Raw genomic sequence first — 18,814 nt, forward strand, 5'->3', positions numbered from 1 at the left:
CTCTAATCTCATGTTGATGGACTTCAGCGTTGATAAACTGTGTGTGCATCTCCAGAGAAATCCAACTACTTCACACAGTGTTGAAGGACTCTTAAGAGCTGAGTGGGTTCAAACGAGAGGATGTGAGCCAGGAGAATCTGCGATAATCACTGAGTCAGGATCCAGAGCTCGAGCCAAGAGGTGAAAGTTTTAGATCCAAACGCACCAGAGCAGAACATGCCAACGGAAACACGTGTTCTGCTGCCATTTTCTGCTCCTCAGGCTACAACACAATCACAGGCGTCACAGTTACACACTACTAAAGCGATTACCGTAACTGCAAACAGTGATCCACACAATGGACAGTGCTCTACACACACCTGTCTCTCATAGGAAGGCAGCAGAAGGTTTGGCTCTGCTGTTGTGTATTATGTGTATTTTAATAACATTTTACTAAGGGTGCACCTATACATCAGTCCAGTATTGGTACCAGCCGATATTCACGTCATTGAGTAATTTCGGTTTTAGTCCAAAAGCTCCGATATCAGTCCATGATGTTTCACCTTGATAATGTCCCTTCAGAAACAGGAAGAAAACAGCAGCTCTGTGGACAGAGGCTTCTGCTGCTTTATTCTAACAGAACAGACTGTAAACTTTCATCTTTAATCTGGGCCAAAAGACATCAGTATCGTGATAAAATGACCATATCGGTGCATCACTACATTTTAGCTTGTATTTTTTTACTTCCATGAAGTACATCATTCTCATGTACTCAACACGTACTATTCCTCAAGTTTGCAACCGGCTTTTCAAAATGTAACACTCTGAAGAACAAAATAAAGTTAAATGTGACAAAAACAGCCAGATATAAACAAATAAGTTCTAAACATTTATGTCTATTTTTTGGTTATAAATTGAACCAAAAAATTGCTTCTAAGATTGTTACGATTATATTGTGACCTGAATAATCACAATTATCGATTAACCTGATAATCTTGACATCCCTACTATTAATTATCTTGATTTAAACTCTAAAACTGCATTATTAAATTAAAATGTATAATTGAGAACTATCTAGAAGCCTTATTTCAACCTTTATTTTGTCGATAATGTATTTAAAAATCTCTTTGCACAATGGAACTAATCGCTGACGAGTCCATTTCTAAAATAGTCATTAGAAGCAGCTGTCATGACCTGGCCACGGCAACGAATTAACAAACAAACAAACTCAAAGCAACACAAACAGACTCACCGGCTCCGCGGACGTCTCGGCGATACGGGAACGTCGGCAGAAGTCGTGGGTGTGGTTGTCGAACGCTTACATCAGCACTACAAATACCGAAGCTTCCACATAAAGTTTAGATCTGGGATACTTCCTGAGAGCCGTGTGCGGGCGGCGGCATCACCACAGGGAGACCAGAAGTGCGAGTGTGAGGTCAGAGGGTGAGAGAGGGGAGAGGAAGCGCTTCTATGGACTGATTGATGCTTTCCCCTCACAGTAAAAGCATCGATCACACCATGACTCTAATGTAACCGTAGACCCAACTGTCTCTCAACACTGCATTCCTAAAAGCTTCCATGTCATTCGTCAGAGGGTTAAATGAGCTCCGCGACACAAAGGTCAGGTCATGTTTGAGTCTGGGTGTGTGTGGCCCGAGTCAGCAGCTCCTCCCTCACACTCCGGTGCACACGCTTCGTCAGGACATTGCACTGGCCGCGTCCCAGATCTCTTTCCTCTCCGCGTCGCCTTAATTCCTCGCATTTTTCTGCTGTCAGGCAAATGCCTCGTATTAAGTAGTGTCCCGAAGCTCAGGGAAGGAAACTACGGAGTTCAAGACGCACATGTAGGATAACATGAAACTTTATTTGTCTCACTTACAAGTCCAGGAACAACAGCAAACAACCAGGGACACTAAACATAGCTTCATCTTTGTTTAATGTGGCATTAAAACTATAAAAATAATTCGATTTTTTTTCGATTTTTTTCTCAGGACTACTAAAACAATTGTCAAACAAGAATGGTTTAAATTAATATCTCAAATTGTCTTACTTTATTTTTTGTGTTTCAAATTATTCTTCTCATTCTCTTGTGTGTTATGTAGTGTCCTTGAGCAAGACACTTGGCCCACTTTGCCTCCAGTGTCCAAGTATATGGCTACAATTCGGTTGTCTTCATTCAACAAACACTGTTCCATCCAAAAAACAAAAAAACAACCTCTATTATTGTTGTTTCTCAGTCTTTTGCTGAGGTTTGGTTATGTTTTATTCAAATATTTCTAATAAAACCCCATGTGATCTACTGTTCCACATTTAAATATACTTAGTAGAACTCTTGAGCTCAGAGCAGAGACGAGGGCGCCCTCTGTTGGCTGATGATGCCCATTACACAGGTTTTTTAGTGTCAAATTAAACAATAAAGTATTACATTTCAATTATAATGGTCTTACATTTGATGTGTTGAATTTGCAATTGAAACATTATATAAACTAATAATATTACAATGAAACAATATTGTATTTTTGTCTACAGCAAAAAAAAAGATAGAAAAAAGACTACTGTTCCGTTACCTGGCAACATTGGATGAATTCTGAGTCTCTCGACATATTCTACTTTTTTTCAGCTTCTTGATTTGTGTAAATCTCATTTATATTTACAACCGGTATTATTCTTCCAAATAAAGTTTAAATTATTAAAAAAAAATTGTTGGGAGAATTTGAAGTGTTTTTTGTTGCCCCCTGCTGTCCGAAGCCGGAAAAAAAGACAACTCTCCTGAGAAACCCTGCCTCTTTTTTTTATATTTGGCAATGTGACATTTTTTTGTATGTGATTATACTGTTATATTATAAGAAAAAAGCTTTGTTCTGCTTTAAATGTTACATAAACAGTATTTAAAAAGTTTTTAAAGGGTCTTAAATATCACTTGACTGAACTGGGAACCACCCCGTCACATGTGCGCTGTGCTCGTTTGCCTGTTTGCAGTGGACCACGTGGTTCCGGAGCCCGGGGCCTCGCTGCTGACGGCCTTCGAGCAGTGGAGAGAGTGGGCGGACAGTAAGTCGTGCTGTGACTACTCTCTGCACTTGGACATCACCGAGTGGCACCGGGGCCTGCAGGACGAGATGGAGACTCTGGTCAAGGATCACGGTACGACATCCGCCAAAATAAAATCTCAATATTTTGACGACATGCAGCCAATATTTTAGCACCAGGAAAATTGGTCTTAGTTAAAGTTAAAATGAGTCGCAAAAACGCTGGAATATCACTTTTATACTGATGTTTGGGGATTACACTAAACATTTCTAATCCTTTTATTTTTAATCGGCTCTTTTAGATTCAGTCATTATTATTTATTTTGATTTAATTTTATTCTATTTTTTTTATTAAGTTAATATTTTCTGTTTTATTTATTTTCTTCATAACAAATTAAAGATATGATCTGAGACATACTGTTAAGCTTACTAAAAATGAATGAAAATAAGCGGCAATTGCAATATTATCCATTTTATTTGACTACGATCATCATATTTTGATTGTTCTTAAATCAAAATGTCAGAAAATCTTTATTAATAATAAACTGTATTCTTAATATTCGAAGCCTTCAGTCGCCACATTTCAACCTTTATTTTGACAAAAGCGTTTTCAAACTCAATGTACAATAGAAATAATCATTAGACAAGTCGACAGTAAAACGAATGGATGTTTGCAGCTCTAATGTGGTTAAAAAGCATTACACTTAACAGGACGAACCATAAAACAGCTTTGTGTATGTTCTGTGACAGGCGTGAACTCCTTCCTGGTGTATCTGGTTTACAAAGATCTCTTCCAGCTCTCGGACTCTCAGGTGAACCACTTCCAACCCGTAAAAATAACCACGAGGAAAAGCCTTGACAAATGTTAACCATCGACGTTCTGTCCCAGGTGTACGAGGTGTTCAGCGTGATCCGCGACCTCGGGGCCATCGCTCAGGTCCACGCAGAGAACGGGGACATTGTTGCAGAGGTAGGACTTTCCTCAAAGCGTCTGCACATCTGTCCCACACGCCACATGGAACGTAAACGAGACCTGTTTTCAGTCAGACATGTTGACTCCAGCGTCAACTCTGTCTAAAGTTTATGTGTGAAGAACATTTATACATTTTAGTGCCGGGTCAAAGGGTCGGCGTGTGTGTCGTTTGAAAGAGGACAGACATAAACACGCACAGATTACCGTAGTGATGAAAGTCAGTATTATTATTGTTTATTAATAGATTTTTCTGCTATTCTTGTTTAATTGTTGCTTCGTGTTGTACCTTTTCAATGACAATCAGTGACAATAGCAATACACCTTTTTTAAATTCTGATTCTGATTGAGACTTGATTGGTTGAGAGGCAAAGATAGTAGGCTGTGATTGGCCGACAGCGAGGACAGTTAGGTGCAGGGCTCGGTACCAAAAAGTACCAAAAAAAGTTAAAGAACTCATTATGCAAAAGTTTGTATTGTTGTCGGCGTTTAAACAGTACTTTTGAACTTAAAATAATGTCTCTTTTTTTCTGAATTGATTCATTTTTTTAAACAAAAACACATGAAATGGAACGAGACCAGAGAACCACAGGAGATAATTTATAGATTACGCAAAATGAAAGTAAGAAAGAAGACATCTTAAGAAAATCAAACATTACTTTTTTCAGTTATAATGTCGGTCTTTGTTTGTGTCATCCATTTATTTTGTGGTCTTTTTTCATGTTGCCAGACATATACACCAAAGATATAATTTTATTGTGTCCATGGCCGGAGTTTTGAGGCCCAAATACACAGTTTTCAAATTAAGTGGGATGATGATGTTAAAAATGGTTTGCAGCGCCTTGTTTGTTTGTAATTGTTTTTTGAGGCTCACAGGGAGAGGATCTCACTAAATGGCTAACAGCTTTAAAAAAAAGAAAAAGGCAATTTAGGCCTAATAAGTGTTCTTTAAACTATTCTAAAAGTGTAAAGGTGCTTGAATCCTAGTTAGTTCCTAGTCCTAGTGTTTTGTTTTAAAATATTGTTCCTCTTTGTGTTTTGTAGGAGCAGCGCAGGATCCTGTCTCAGGGCATCACTGGACCAGAGGGACACGTGCTGAGCCGACCTGAGGAGGTGAGGCCTTTCAGGGACTCAAAAGAGCAGAATTTATGTCTTTTAGGGATGTCACAATGTCAAATGTTAGTGTTACAATTATTGTGAGAAAAAACATCACGATTTAACGATTATTCTTGATTATTGAGACTGTGACTAAACAACAGTGAAATTGTGTCATTTTCTTGAATTCTAGTGGTCTGACATGTTACTTTGTGACCGGCTTCACCAAACTGAACTTTCTGAAAGACAAAATAAAGTTAAATTTGACTAAAAGTTATTTTTTATATTGTCACAATTATTATTTATTGGTTCTTACGATTATATTGTGACCTGAATTATCACGATTATCGATTAACTGTGACATCCCTAATGTCGTTTTAAAGCATAAGAAATTGCCCAATTGTTGTTATTTTTTTGATTGTGTAGTCATTTAAATGTTACAAAATCAGTTTCATCTGTCAAAATAAAACAATAATATAAAAATACAGTATACGTTGCTATGAATTCAAACCAGAAACTAAAATCTGGAGCTGTTCTGAAGAGTTACTGCATGATTTGAAGCTTCTTCCTGTTGGACGTCCTAAGAAAACTTAACTTTGGGCCGTGTTTGAACTGAGGTTGTTGTTGTTCAGGTGGAGGCGGAGGCTGTGAACCGCTCCGTGACTGTGGCCAATCAGACCAACTGCCCTCTGTACGTGACCAAAGTGATGAGCAAGAGCGCCGCCGATGTCATCGCTCAGGCTCGCAAGAAAGGTGACGCTCCAACAGCCAACACGGGCTCGTCTATGAAGCAGAAACACTATGGATTAACTCAAAATATATATATTTAGAGCTTTTTTTTACCCCCAACAAGAAAAGACACATTATTATGCTTGAGTTGGATTGTTACCAGGCTTTAAACCGTCTCTTGAGTACTTTTATGTCGACATCTCATGCTATAGACCTTAAATAATGTATCCACTGAGAGCACTCATTACTTTATCATCAGGATTTGAGTTCCATCTACTGGCAGCAGAGCAAATTACCACAGGGGAAATAAACAAAAGCTAGCTTGCCCCCGGACATGCTAATACACGCAATCAGTTGTAACGAACGTGATTTGACAGCAGAAATACTCAGAACTAGTTTGCTGATGATTTACGGACTTGAAACAGTGTAGAGGATGTCGGAGCTGTACCGATGATGTCACACAAGAGGGACATTTGGAGAGTTTTCTGAGGTTCAGAGGGAGAGGACGTTTGAAACAGGATTCATCAAATAAGTGTGAATGAAGCAAAATACAACTCCATGTATTTTTTTGATGAGGGGAACAAAGTTATGACCCTGTTTTGCATAATATGTGTAATTTAAATATTGGTTCATTTGTAGAGAAGGGAGATGTGTCAAGAAATGTATAATATCGCAATTGTTGTTTCGAGATCGAGTAGATTCTCTATTATAAATATACATTGTCAAAAGTGCAAAATGAGCTGATAAGAAAAAAAGTACACAAAATCATGTTATACCCTCATTGGAAAGATTGTTTTTTAATCGCCTTTTTTCCCCGGCGACTTTTTAAAGCGTTTTCATTACGCGCGGCGCTCCTGCTCCAATCCCAGCACGAGTCATTTGAAAACGGCAATTGCGATATCGTCCGTTTACAGAGTTTATAGACATGAACGAGTCTGGTTTCTCACCGTAGGTACCGTGGTGTACGGAGAGCCCATCGCCGCCAGCCTGGGCACAGACGGCTCGCATTACTGGAGCAAGAACTGGGCCAAAGCTGCGTCCTTCGTCACGTCTCCGCCCCTGAGCCCGGACCCGACCACGCCCGACTATCTCAACTCACTGCTCTCCTGGTACCACACCCTTTTAATTTACAGCGATATTTAAAAAATAGGAAGTAGAACTGCGAGATTCATTGCTATCGAATCGAAAAGGCGAAGACTGTAGCTTTTGAAGTGTCAGTTCATATTTCAGTCTTTGTCAATTGTCATTGGATACTTTTGAGAATCCAATTAATAACAAGTAACAAAACATAATCAAAATCACGGCACTTACAGATCCACAGAAATGTCCCCGTCAAATAAGTCAATTTTCAAATTACAAATCCCAAATCTTATTGCAGATGTAATTTTTCTACCAAAATCACAATTTTTCACACGCTTTTGGCTTCACGAGTCATTAGATAGACGCACTTGGAATTTATTTATTATTTAATTTTTCGGACGTTATCTCAAGCTTGACAATACAGAAAATAATACAAATAAATCATGAAATGCACAGAATAGAAAGGTCTGATAGTATATTTCTCCCAGCAGCCCATAATAAACATATACTGTATAAATGTAGAGCTATAAAATAATTAAACATTCAAAACTCATGACGCACACACTTACAGCCACATTTTTCAAGTGTATATCGTAGTTTTTCTTTTTTTTTGTAAATTGGCAGAAAAAATGACACAGAAAACTCCTTTTGTTGATTTTCCGAGACCCAAATCAAAATCGACTTGATATCATGACACGGCTGTTTGGCTGCGGCCCCTAATGGCACGAGTACTCGGAGTAGCGCTGATGTGTGTTGTTGTTGTTGTTATTGTTGTGCTGCAGTGGAGACCTGCAGGTGACCGGGAGCGCACACTGTCCCTTTGACACAGCCCAGCGCGCCGTGGGCAAAGACGACTTCACCCTGATCCCACAAGGAGTCAACGGCACCGAAGAGAGGATGTCCGTCATCTGGGACAAGTGTGTGGTACGTGTGCTCCTCCCACGTGCTCCCCACGTGCTCCCCCCGTGTGCTAACAGTAAACCTAGGAAATTACCCAGCAAACACTGGGCAAAATTATATTATCACAATTTAATTAATGTTTAGTTGTTGTTTATTTTGAAACTAAACTAGTTTCTGTCCTTGAAAATGTCTCTGCCCTTTGCTTTGTTGGATAATTTAATATAAACTTCACCACTGCTCCTGCCGCCATCACATTAAAAGGAGCAGTTGGTTTTCTGGGTAGATGTAAAACCACCAAAATGCACGAAATGACATCTTTCTTTGTGGAGGACCCCCAAACCCCCCCTAATTTGAGCTGAAATATTTTTGGTGATTTTTGCATCTAAATGTAGTGTTTTTGTTTGTTGTTTGAACTTTGGGTAAAGCGTTGGACCACATCACTACTATAAAAATTGTATGTCCTGGAAATGTCCTGGGAACCTTGTTTAATGTACAGTGAACCCTCGTTTATCGCGGGGGTTACGTTCCAAAACAAACCCGCGATAGGCGAAATCCGCGAAGTAGAAACCTTAAATTTTTTTGTTATTATACAATGAAATACTCCATAAAACATTGAAGCTCACACACGCGCTCTCACCGGCCTCGCAAACTTCAATTTGGCAAGCGGTTTTACGTACGTGTACATATTAATCCATAACGTTATTGACACACAGGTAGAGAAGACGCGGAGAGACTGTTTAGCCGTTCAGAGCTTCAGAATGCAGAACACAATGCATGATGAAAATCCGCGAAGCAGCGAGACCGCGAAAAGTGAACCGCGATATAGCGAGGGATCACTTTACAGCATTTAGAGTACATTTTATTAGGGCTGACGGCAATTTAACGATTCTTTGTGATTATTAACAACCAAACCAACAACAAAATCCTAAATGTTCTTTAATACTTCTTTTCTTAACACATTTCTACTCCTCGATATGTGATCTGCTTTATGAAATCAAGCTTCCTGAATAATTCATTTGACACAAACGGCAAGATAAAAAAGCATTAGTTTGAAGAAAGGCTGAGCAGAAAGGGCTTGAATTAGATTTTTAAATTGTCACATTTCTTTTAATTGAACTAAAAAAGACTTAATTTACTTCGAAAATTGTCAATTTTCTATCAATTTAATAATTAATTTTTTTAAATCCAAAAATGTCACGATTATATATTTTTCTGTCTTTAGAATTTGATTGTGACCTAAACCTTGAATCCCTGGCTGTAGCATCTCTTTCTTGCAGCTCGTTTTTTACTTTCCCGTTAAACTGTTGTCTTGTTGTTGTTGTTGTTTGTCTTCAGGTGACGGGGAAGATGGACGAGAACCAGTTTGTTGCCGTGACGAGCACAAACGCCGCCAAGATCTTTAACCTGTATCCGAGAAAAGGCCGCATCGCCGTGGGCTCCGACGCCGACCTGGTGCTGTGGGACCCCGACGTCACCAAGATCATCTCCGCCAAGACCCACAACTCGGTAACGGCGCATTTAAACGCTCCAGCGGCTTTTGTGCTCATGTGGAACTGCACGAGATGTGAAACCACTCTAGATTCACTCCCAAGGGTTAGGTTTAGCCTATCGTTTATTATGTTAAAAGTGTTGCTCATCTGCTAAACGTCGGCCTGTTTTGTACCGTCTATCGTTCTCCATCGAGGCAGAAGTCTGTTTTCCGCTGACATGATTGATCTACATTTATCAAGTAATCTCAATAAATTGGTCGCCACTTGTATTTCTGGCACGTTTTTATGGTAATCCGTAACTTTTTTCCGACACTTTTTTGAGGCAAAAACGACTATCAGCGGCTATCAGCCAATAGCACGCCAGGAAATATTCTGGTGTCGGCTCAATCCCCGCCCACTTCAATGTTTTGAACCGTAACCAAAGATCATGTGATAATCATTTCCTCATAATTATTACCTTTAAATACAAGTCATACAAATATACAAACATAAATAATTAATGTTTGCGTTGTGAGTGAACGGCCTGTAATGTGATGAGATGAAAGTGTGATTCTAAACCCAGCAGTTCTGCGTTGTCACGGGGATCTCATCTGTAAAATCTTCCAGAGAGCCACAAATCAAATGTCTTCATTGCGAGTGCTTAAGGCGCTACGAGCTCATCTTGTACTTGGCATTCCGTCTCCACATCACGTTTCTGCTCATTTCTGCGGCGCAGCAGCCGCGTTCTTGTTTTCTGGTGATTGATGGGGAGAGTGAGTGTCCAGTTGTTTAAAGAGCTCAAACTGTCTGACCACATCCTCAGAGTGTTTGGATGTGGATTCAAACGCCTTGTATTATGCATTATTCAGCCTTTTTTACTACTTTCAGAATCAGAAAAGGTTTATTGCCATCGTCAGTGAACTAAATTCTCAGGCTCGGTCCTTACTTTGGTGATTCGGTGCAACATACAACGATGAACAATAATAAAAGCAAGATATATGAAATAAGGCATGCATTAAAGAAAAACTATTTTAATTCACTTTATTTGTGCACCCTAGCTTTTTTGTTTCCTGTATTATTATCTGCTATATCTTTATAATCTATGACACCTGGGGATAATGTTGACATTTTAATCCTGTTTGTCGCGCTCAGTGTCCTGTTCATTGTCTCGCTCAGTGTCTCGCTCAGTGTCCTGCTCAGTGTCGCGCTCAGTGTCCTGCTCAGTGTCTCATTCACTGCCCCGCCCAGTGTCCCGCTCAGTGTGTATTGCTCAGTGTCTGGTTCAGTGTCCCGCCCAGTGTCTCACTCACTGCCCCGCCCAGTGTCCCGCTCAGTGTGTATTGCTCAGTGTCTCGTTCAGTGTCCCGCCCAGTGTCCTGCTCATTGTCCCGCCCAGTGTCTCACTCACTGCCCCGCCCAGTGTCTCACTCACTGCCCCGCTCAGTGTCTCGCACGGTGGAGGGAGGGAGCAAACGTGAGTCATAAATGTGTCCAGGTCCAGACTGCACATGTGGTCTGGATGCTGACGTTGTGTTGTCTCGTCGTCACGGCAACCGCAGCAGCTGGAAACAGACCGGGACATGAGGAATTTCTTTTATCGCGAGCTTATTCACGTCTCTTCAAAGCAGCAAATGTTCTTCTTCCCACATGGAAATTTGACATCATTTTTGGTCGCGCCACAAAAACAGGACAAGATTCAATCAATGTCAACTTTATTTCTATAGCACGTTTACAACACCAGCTGCCCAAATTCATGGTGAAAACAGCACAGATAAGTACAAATATAATTACAAACACAACGGATCAAAAATGCAGTTAACCAATGCAAAGAAATGAGCGTTAAGAGCAAATTTGTTATTAAAATTAGTAATTAGCAAGTTATTAGTTGGGCACAATTCGTACAAAATGCTTTACTGACATTACAAAATACATTAAAATCACAATTCAATTTAAAAACCCCAATAAAATCTGTAAAAAATGTATTGTTTCACTTCACTAATTAATTCATTACACAAATTAGTGCTCTATGTTGTTAAATCTAGTCTAATCATTACAAACATGAACAGCGCCTCAGCTACAAACAAAGACTTGTCTCTAAAAGATCGTTTTTTAGTCTGTTTGTTGAAACTTGGCGCTGCTGTTGCTTCACTTCTCTGCACATGCTCAGTTAGAGCAAAACCTGCAACCATCCAAGATTCTCACACAGGTTTATTCAGCGTGGTTTGAGCTTTGATCCATGTGTTTGAGGCTGTGTGGTCCTCAGAGCACGTGCAGACCTCTAAAAGAAGCTGCTGTCCGCTCTGGTTCTAAAAGCTCATGTTAAGAGAGCGGAGCATGAACGGGCCTCTGAACACGGTCACAGACTGAGCAGTTGCGGGAGAAGAAGAACCAAGCTTCCCCCACAGTACTGCTCAGTGACTTGTAAAAGCCGCTAAAAGACATTGTGACTTCAGCAGCAGAAGTGAGGGCTTATTTGGATATATTTTGGATCAATTTAGTTGTGACACGCGGCAATTTTAGATTTTATTGGTCAATCACTGCTTGCCTTGATTGCCCTGACCGCACGACACTGCCAGAACGAAACACTAGTGGTTAGTTAGTTTAATTTAAGCGTCTTAACTGTTAAACAACCTTTAATAAAGTACAACATATTGATGCGTTGATTGAGGATGGGGAGAGGTGGCCCTGGCGTAGCAGTAGACGTAGATGGGTGGAGTTAGGTCTTCCAGGCTGAATTTACGCAGGCTTCATTTGTTTGATAATGATGTTAATTTGAATCCGTTTCGTGTTCCATGTTAGCAGTAGAAATAGACACACACAGACAGAGAGAGACAGAGAGACAGAGACACAGAGACAGAGAGACACAGAGACAGAGAGACAGACACAGAGAGACAGACACAGAGAGACAGACAGAGAGACAGACACAGACAGAGAGACAGAGAGAGACAGAGAGACAGACAGAGAGACAGAGAGAGACAGACAGAGACAGACACAGACAGACAGACAGACAGACAGACAGAGAGACAGAGACAGACAGACAGAGACAGACAGACAGACAGACAGAGACAGACAGACAGAGACAGACAGACAGAGACAGACAGACAGACAGAGACAGACAGAGACAGACAGAGACAGACAGACAGAGACAGACAGAGACAGACAGACAGAGACAGACAGAGACAGACAGACAGAGACAGACAGAGACAGACAGACAGAGACAGACAGAGACAGACAGAGACAGACAGAGACAGACAGAGACAGACACAGACAGACAGAGACAGACAGAGACAGACAGAGACAGACAGAGACAGACACAGACAGACAGAGACAGACACAGACAGACACAGACAGACACAGACAGACACAGACAGACACAGACAGACACAGACAGACAGACAGAGAGACAGACAGACAAAGTACTGACTGTGATTCTTGTTCCTCAGTCTGTGGAGTACAACATCTTTGAGGGCACAGAGGTGCGTGGGGGCCCCCTGGTGGTCATCAGTCAGGGCAAGATCGTCCTGGAGGAGGGAACTCTGCACGTGTCCGAGGGCTGCGGACGCTTCATCCCCCGCAAACCCTTCCCCGACTACGTGTACAAGAGGATAAAGGCTCGCAGCAGGGTACGCACCGTCTCACACTGTTGTGAGCTTTGTAAGCTCACAACATTTGAGTCTATAGTGTTTGAACCTGGAGGATCATGAGCTGAAAATCATGAAGTCTATGGTCTTCTTGTCTTACATTTATAAGTTGTTTCAGACTCAAACATTCTGTAGTGTTCTGGCATATAGTCTCTAACAATATTATTTCTATATTTGTAACAATATAAAGACCCAAAATTCCTTGTGTTAGTTTAGGAGTTCATATTTGACTCTTGTCTCAAGTGTTAAGGTTTCTAAAAACAATATCTACATTTATACAGTGTGTCAGATGAATCCAAGTTAGATACTAATATTAAATAGCAAATAGAGGAACAAAAAGTGTGCTCTATAGTAAAGACGTGACAATGCAGCAGAAACATCTCCATTGCAGCTGAAATATGAATATTGCCAGTGTGACAGTCAGACGTCATGACATGCTAACGCTGCTCCTGCCGCTGCAGTTGGCTGAGCTGAGGGGCGTGCCCAGGGGCCTGTACGACGGCCCGGTGTGTGATGTCACTGTGACTCCAAAGGTCATGACCCCCGTGTCCTCCACCAAGACGTCGCCCGCCAAACAGCCCAACCAGCCGGTGCGCAACCTCCACCAGTCCGGCTTCAGCCTGTCCGGTGAGTGTCCTCTTCCGACAGCGTCCCTTTGCAGTGGTGGAAAGTAACTAAGTACACAGGTTTAAGTATCTGTAGGTATTTAGTCAATAGAAACCTGTCCATGGGTTTTTATGGAAATGGAAACGGACTCTTGAGATTTTACATTACATAATGTTTTCAACAGGTTTAAGACTAACTAATGTGGCACAGGAAGTCCTTATTGAATCTTTGTGTTGACTACAAATAAAAAAGTAAAGTTACATATACACATTACAATACAAACATTTATTATAATTTTTTTTTAAGACCCTATTTCTCAGCTAGTTTAAGCCACAATCGTCTCCTCTTTTTAAGGGAAAACACTGCATTTAAAACCACACTCACATAATTCCTAGTAAACTGCCACGTTAAGATTTCCAGAACATTAATATCTGACATTCGTTCTCATAGAATTCAGTCCCAGAACATTGCTGGGTTTTTTCTGTTCACACTTAAGGTTTCGTCCCAGTCTTCGCCCTCGTGCTCTTAATGTGCATTTATGACGAGCCGCAGAAGTGTGCAGTGTGTCCTAGTTCTAGAATGTTTTGATCCACACGTCACCTCGGCCTTCTCTCTCTTCCACTAAGTGTGGAGCGATGTAGACTGCAGGAAAGTACATTCCCCACAATGCATTTCATTGAAATGTTTTCAAACGGTGCAGCGACTTAGCAACTTAGGCAAGAGAACAATTCGTACACAAGGCAACTCAAAGTGCTTCACACAACAGGAAAAATGCGTTAAAATCACAAAGACATGACAGAAATCACAGAACAGTTTAAAGGTCCTTTATCATGCAAAATAGACTTTTCAGAGCTTTTCACCTTCTTACAGTGCTATTGGCACCTCGTATATGTGCCCAAAGTGTTTTGATTGATTCCTGCAGTCTTTAGCTAGAGAACAGTCTCTATCATCCTGGTGAGTTTGCCGTTTCAGCCCATTCTCCAGGAAGCACTCTGTACCTGCAACAACTTTGATGTTTTATAGATGGTAAAAAGCTGCTGATAGTGGACTTATTACCCCCAGATTTCTAACTTTATTTGTAGGTTTTAGAGCGAGACTCTGGAGGTGACCACTAACACTTTCTCTTTGTTTCTGTGGGCCAAAAACGATTATTTCAGTCTTGTCTGAGTTCAGCTGGAGAAAGTTGTTTTGCATCCACAAACTGATCTGTTGGATGCAGTGACAGGGAATCCACTGGTCCATATTCACCTGCCGACAGTGAAACATCTGAGTGTCTGCATCTTTGTGATAGGTCAGCTGATATGCAGCAAAAATGTGTCCTAATGGCAGCATGTAGAGGTTGAACAGAAGGTGCACGTGGTCTTGAGACAGTTTCACAATTTCAACAAAGTACTTCCCGTCTTCCAGATAGGACCTTAACCAATTTAGGGCAGTGCCAGTGAGTCCACGATCGACAGTGTCAAAAGCAGCACTCAGATCTAACAGAATTAAGACTGAGGCTTTGCCCGTGTCAGTGTTCAGGCGGATGTCATTTGTCACCTTGACAAGAGCAGTCTCAGTGCTGTGATGAGGTCTAAAACCTGACTGAAAAACATCAAATGAGTTGTTTATTAAGAGGAAATCTGTGAGCTGTTGGTAAACAACCTTCTCAAGGACTTTGCCCCAAAATGGCAGATTAGAGATGGGCCGGTAATGACTCAGTACTGCAGCATCAAGACTGCTCTTCTTTAGGAGAGACTTTATGACCGCAGTTTTCAAAGACATTGGGAATGTTCCAGATTGAAGCGACATGTTAACTATGTGAGTGAATGGTGCTAACAAACTGTTCAGCACAGACTTTAGAAATCTGGTGGGTAACACATCAAGGCAGCATGTAGATGAACTCAGACTGGTGATGATCTCATGGACAGTTTTGGCAGTTACAGGTGCAAAGTGAGTTCGCTCTAGGTGGTTTTAGGTTTAAGGTGGTTTTATATAAATGCCTCCAGTAATGAGCTGCTTCCTTTAAATTAAATTGGAGCTTAATCATACAGTGTAACCATGGAAACCAAAGAAACTAGCAGTTGTACGGGCAATTTTCTGGCTTCCTGTTTTAATCCTGGTCATTTACCAGGGAAATGGCCTCATACAAAATACAGTGTCGCTGTTCTGGAAAAATGCAGGTAAGTTCCCAGGTCAGGCAGCGTGTGTGGACGGGGCTTAAAGAATATACTTCTACATTTATTCTGCTCAACAGAGGTCAGTAACTAGGTAAGTTTGTAAGCTTGTCTTTAGAAGTAGCTTATTCCATTTGTTATAGTTGTCCTTCACAACACTTCCTTCAAAAAAATCTGTATTTCTACAGAAAAGTAGTAATTTGCCTGAACTACTTTTACATTGGAGTAATATTTGACCAGGTGTAGCAATACTTTTTCCAGTAAAAATAACATTAGAGGACATTCTTTGAAAAGTGTTTTTCTTTATTATAAAATGAGTACATGTATATGTTCACATCTGAAACAGAATACTTTAAATGTAAAAAAAAAAAAAAAAAAAAAAAAAAGTTTTATTGCTAAATTAGACAATTTAAGGCAAATAAATAAATACATTCATGAATTGTCAGTGTTATTTAGTTGAGAAAAGGCAACACGATTGTGACAGTGAAAATCACAGTTTGTGATTCAGTCAGTTCTTGCTCGATTCTTTCCCACTTGCTCACTCCCAATATCGTACCTGAACTTGCCTCCGACCTCTCGTCTTGTCCCAGGGGCCCAGGTCGACGACAACATCCCGCGCCGCAACACGTCTCGCGTGGTGGCACCTCCAGGGGGCAGAGCTAACATCACCACCCTGGGTTAGACTGGTCCGGCGCCGAGGGGGGAACAGACGAGAGCCTAGAAGCCCAACACTAACCTCTGGACGGGACCAGAACCCAACCGCTGTGCAGACCCGTCCATCCCACGGTCTCGACCTCGAGTGCCATCTCTACGTGTTCCCGCTCTCCGCAGCCCAAGCTCCGTCTGAAAGGACACTGTTCAAAACAAAAGAAAACAAAGCGTCGGCCTCGTGATGACAAGACAAAACACCTCTTATTTGAGCACTTTTGACTGGTTTGTTTGGAGTTTTTATACACTTTTCCATGTTTGAGTTCAATGTGTTGTTCTGACAGCAGGATCAGAATGTTAACTAAAGGCATCAACTTTTTATTTTGGGAGTAGCATTTGTACATAAAGAGCAACTTTCATTTATCTCAAGGTAAAGCTTTTTTTTTATTTAACAGAAACCTCCTTTGTACTTATTTGAGCTACAGATGTTTTCACTTCCTGGATATAGTCTATGTGACAAATGCAGCAAACTACCTTCTCAGTGGTACAGAAGTAAACAAAATCTGATATTTATGGACGCAACAACTGGAGAAATTGTAGAAAAGGGAAGTTAGAAAAAGCTGTTCCAATGGAGAAAAATAACATTGGTCCTTATCTGGTCTACAAGAGAATGCTACTGCTTTGCTTCGAAGTATGGCTTTAAATGTACCTTGAATGCATGTTTTTCAAGATATTTTTGAGCAATAAAAACATCTGGAATTGAGTAAATGCCATGATGTTACAGAACGTTCTCGGCAGAGGAAAATCATCTCTTCCAAGAAAAGCCCGCGGTTTTTCCTGCGACAGAAAAGTTATAGTGCACCTAATTTCAAATGTTTGGAAATATTGACAAATTCACCAAAACTTTTCCGATCTTTTTTTTCTTCAAGTGCAGATTTGAGTCAGCTTGTGCCTCGTCCAGCTGGTTCATCAGTTTATACAGGTTTAAACACGTCCGGTACACTTGCCTTACTCACTCGCCTCTGTTCAGTTTGGTAAGAGCCAAACTTATTTATTCGTGTACATTTTTTAATTCACGTTCAGAATGTTTCCAGTCATAGCATTCCTTTTTCTCCTTTCTGCTCTTCACGTGCCTGAACCTGTAGAAGTTACTTAGCTAGTCTGTTGTTTCTAATTATTGCATTAAAGTGAAGGATTTATTATTTAAGAAAAAAAAAAAAAAAACCACAAAAAAAGGTTGAAAATAGCCAGGATTAACCGATTCAAAGGTGCCAGATTTTGCGTTCGGAACAGGCTCTGTGGGTAGAGCCTTGGTATATTGAAGTGTGTAACTTTTTAACCTGTTGACCTGCTTTAGTGTGTAACTAGGTGCATAGAAGGGCTGAGCACTATTCATTCTTTCGCTTTAAAGTACCGTAGACCGGAGCTGATGTCGCTGTTAGTGAAGTATGGGAAGTGGATACGGGACCGACATGAAAGCTTAAAAGAAACGGTCTGCTAAATTTAGCATGAAAAGATCTAATTAATGTAGATTGAATTTGCAAACTCCACAGTAGGGCTGCAGCGATTAGTAGACTATAAAACATATAAAAATTATTAACTGAACTTAATTCCACTTTTAATGTCTGTTAAAGAAAAATGTCCAAACAATACATAGTACATCAATAATACATAACATATTCTCCATCTAGAAGCCGTCCATTACCACATTTCACCCTTTAGTCGATCATTTAAAACTCTCAATCATTTTTTTCAATTAGTTAAAAAATAATTTGGATTGTACATTGCCAACTTGTCGACTACTAAATCGGTTGCAGCCCTACTCAAAAGCTGCCAATATCACTGGCCAAAAGCAGCACTAATTCACAGTCTTCTGGAATATTTCATCTGTGTAGCAACAGCAGGTCGACATGTACAGCATCTTCGAGGGGTTTGACAGACCACATTCCCTTTCCCTCAGAACTTGCCATGGTAACAATAACCTTCCATAAACCAGTCCAGAAAATGTGTTTGGAAGTGAACTTGTTTCATCAGATTTTGAATGTTCAATGCTCGCAAAATTCACTTAGAACGTTTTAAATGTGAGAAAACAGGTTTGAATTATTTTCTATTTTTGTCGCAGAATTTTTGCAGCGTACAATAAATTTTCACTGCAATTTTGTCAATTTCTAAATGAAAAAAAAATAAATCACCTTTTAAATAACCAATGCAGATGTTTTTTGTCAAATGTTTAAACTGAGAAAAATACTGCTGAAATTTAGGATGAAATCAATCATTTTTTCACGGTTAGAAATTCTGTTAGTAATTCATCAGCATTTAATATTCAAAATCTTATTACCGGTAAACAAAATGTACAGATGCAATATCCAGACTCCCATAGCTACCAAAACATGTCCCTCCGTGGTCTACGCTCCTCAATGGCTCTGAATGCTTTTCTATGCTGTTATGCTCATGATATACAAGTGAAGCGTGCGTATGGCAGGAGCTGTGTCTGTCCTTTGAACCCTGTGAT

General features: G+C 40.4%; 1 protein-coding gene across 2 annotated transcripts in view; it reads left to right on the plus strand.

Annotated features, from left to right (window-relative positions):
- dpysl2b (dihydropyrimidinase like 2b) overlaps positions 1-17,505 on the plus strand; it is a 40,809-nt gene extending 23,304 nt beyond the window's left edge. For both annotated transcript variants that reach the window (XM_072453475.1, XM_072453476.1), the window contains exons 4-14: positions 2,959-3,123; positions 3,759-3,820; positions 3,898-3,978; positions 5,023-5,091; positions 5,706-5,826; positions 6,755-6,911; positions 7,665-7,806; positions 9,118-9,288; positions 12,695-12,874; positions 13,354-13,519; positions 16,245-17,505. In XM_072453475.1, the coding sequence (XP_072309576.1) occupies positions 2,959-3,123; positions 3,759-3,820; positions 3,898-3,978; positions 5,023-5,091; positions 5,706-5,826; positions 6,755-6,911; positions 7,665-7,806; positions 9,118-9,288; positions 12,695-12,874; positions 13,354-13,519; positions 16,245-16,336 (1,406 nt within the window). In that variant the 3' untranslated portion in view covers positions 16,337-17,505. The remainder of the gene's footprint in view (positions 1-2,958; positions 3,124-3,758; positions 3,821-3,897; positions 3,979-5,022; positions 5,092-5,705; positions 5,827-6,754; positions 6,912-7,664; positions 7,807-9,117; positions 9,289-12,694; positions 12,875-13,353; positions 13,520-16,244) is intronic.
- Positions 17,506-18,814: the final 1,309 nt, after the last annotated feature.

The sequence above is a fragment of the Eucyclogobius newberryi genome, unplaced genomic scaffold, assembly GCF_026437365.1.
Source record: "Eucyclogobius newberryi isolate DKJ021-1_F unplaced genomic scaffold, fEucNew1.0.hap1 SCAF_2, whole genome shotgun sequence".
In the NCBI taxonomy this organism is placed as follows: domain Eukaryota; kingdom Metazoa; phylum Chordata; class Actinopteri; order Gobiiformes; family Gobiidae; genus Eucyclogobius; species Eucyclogobius newberryi.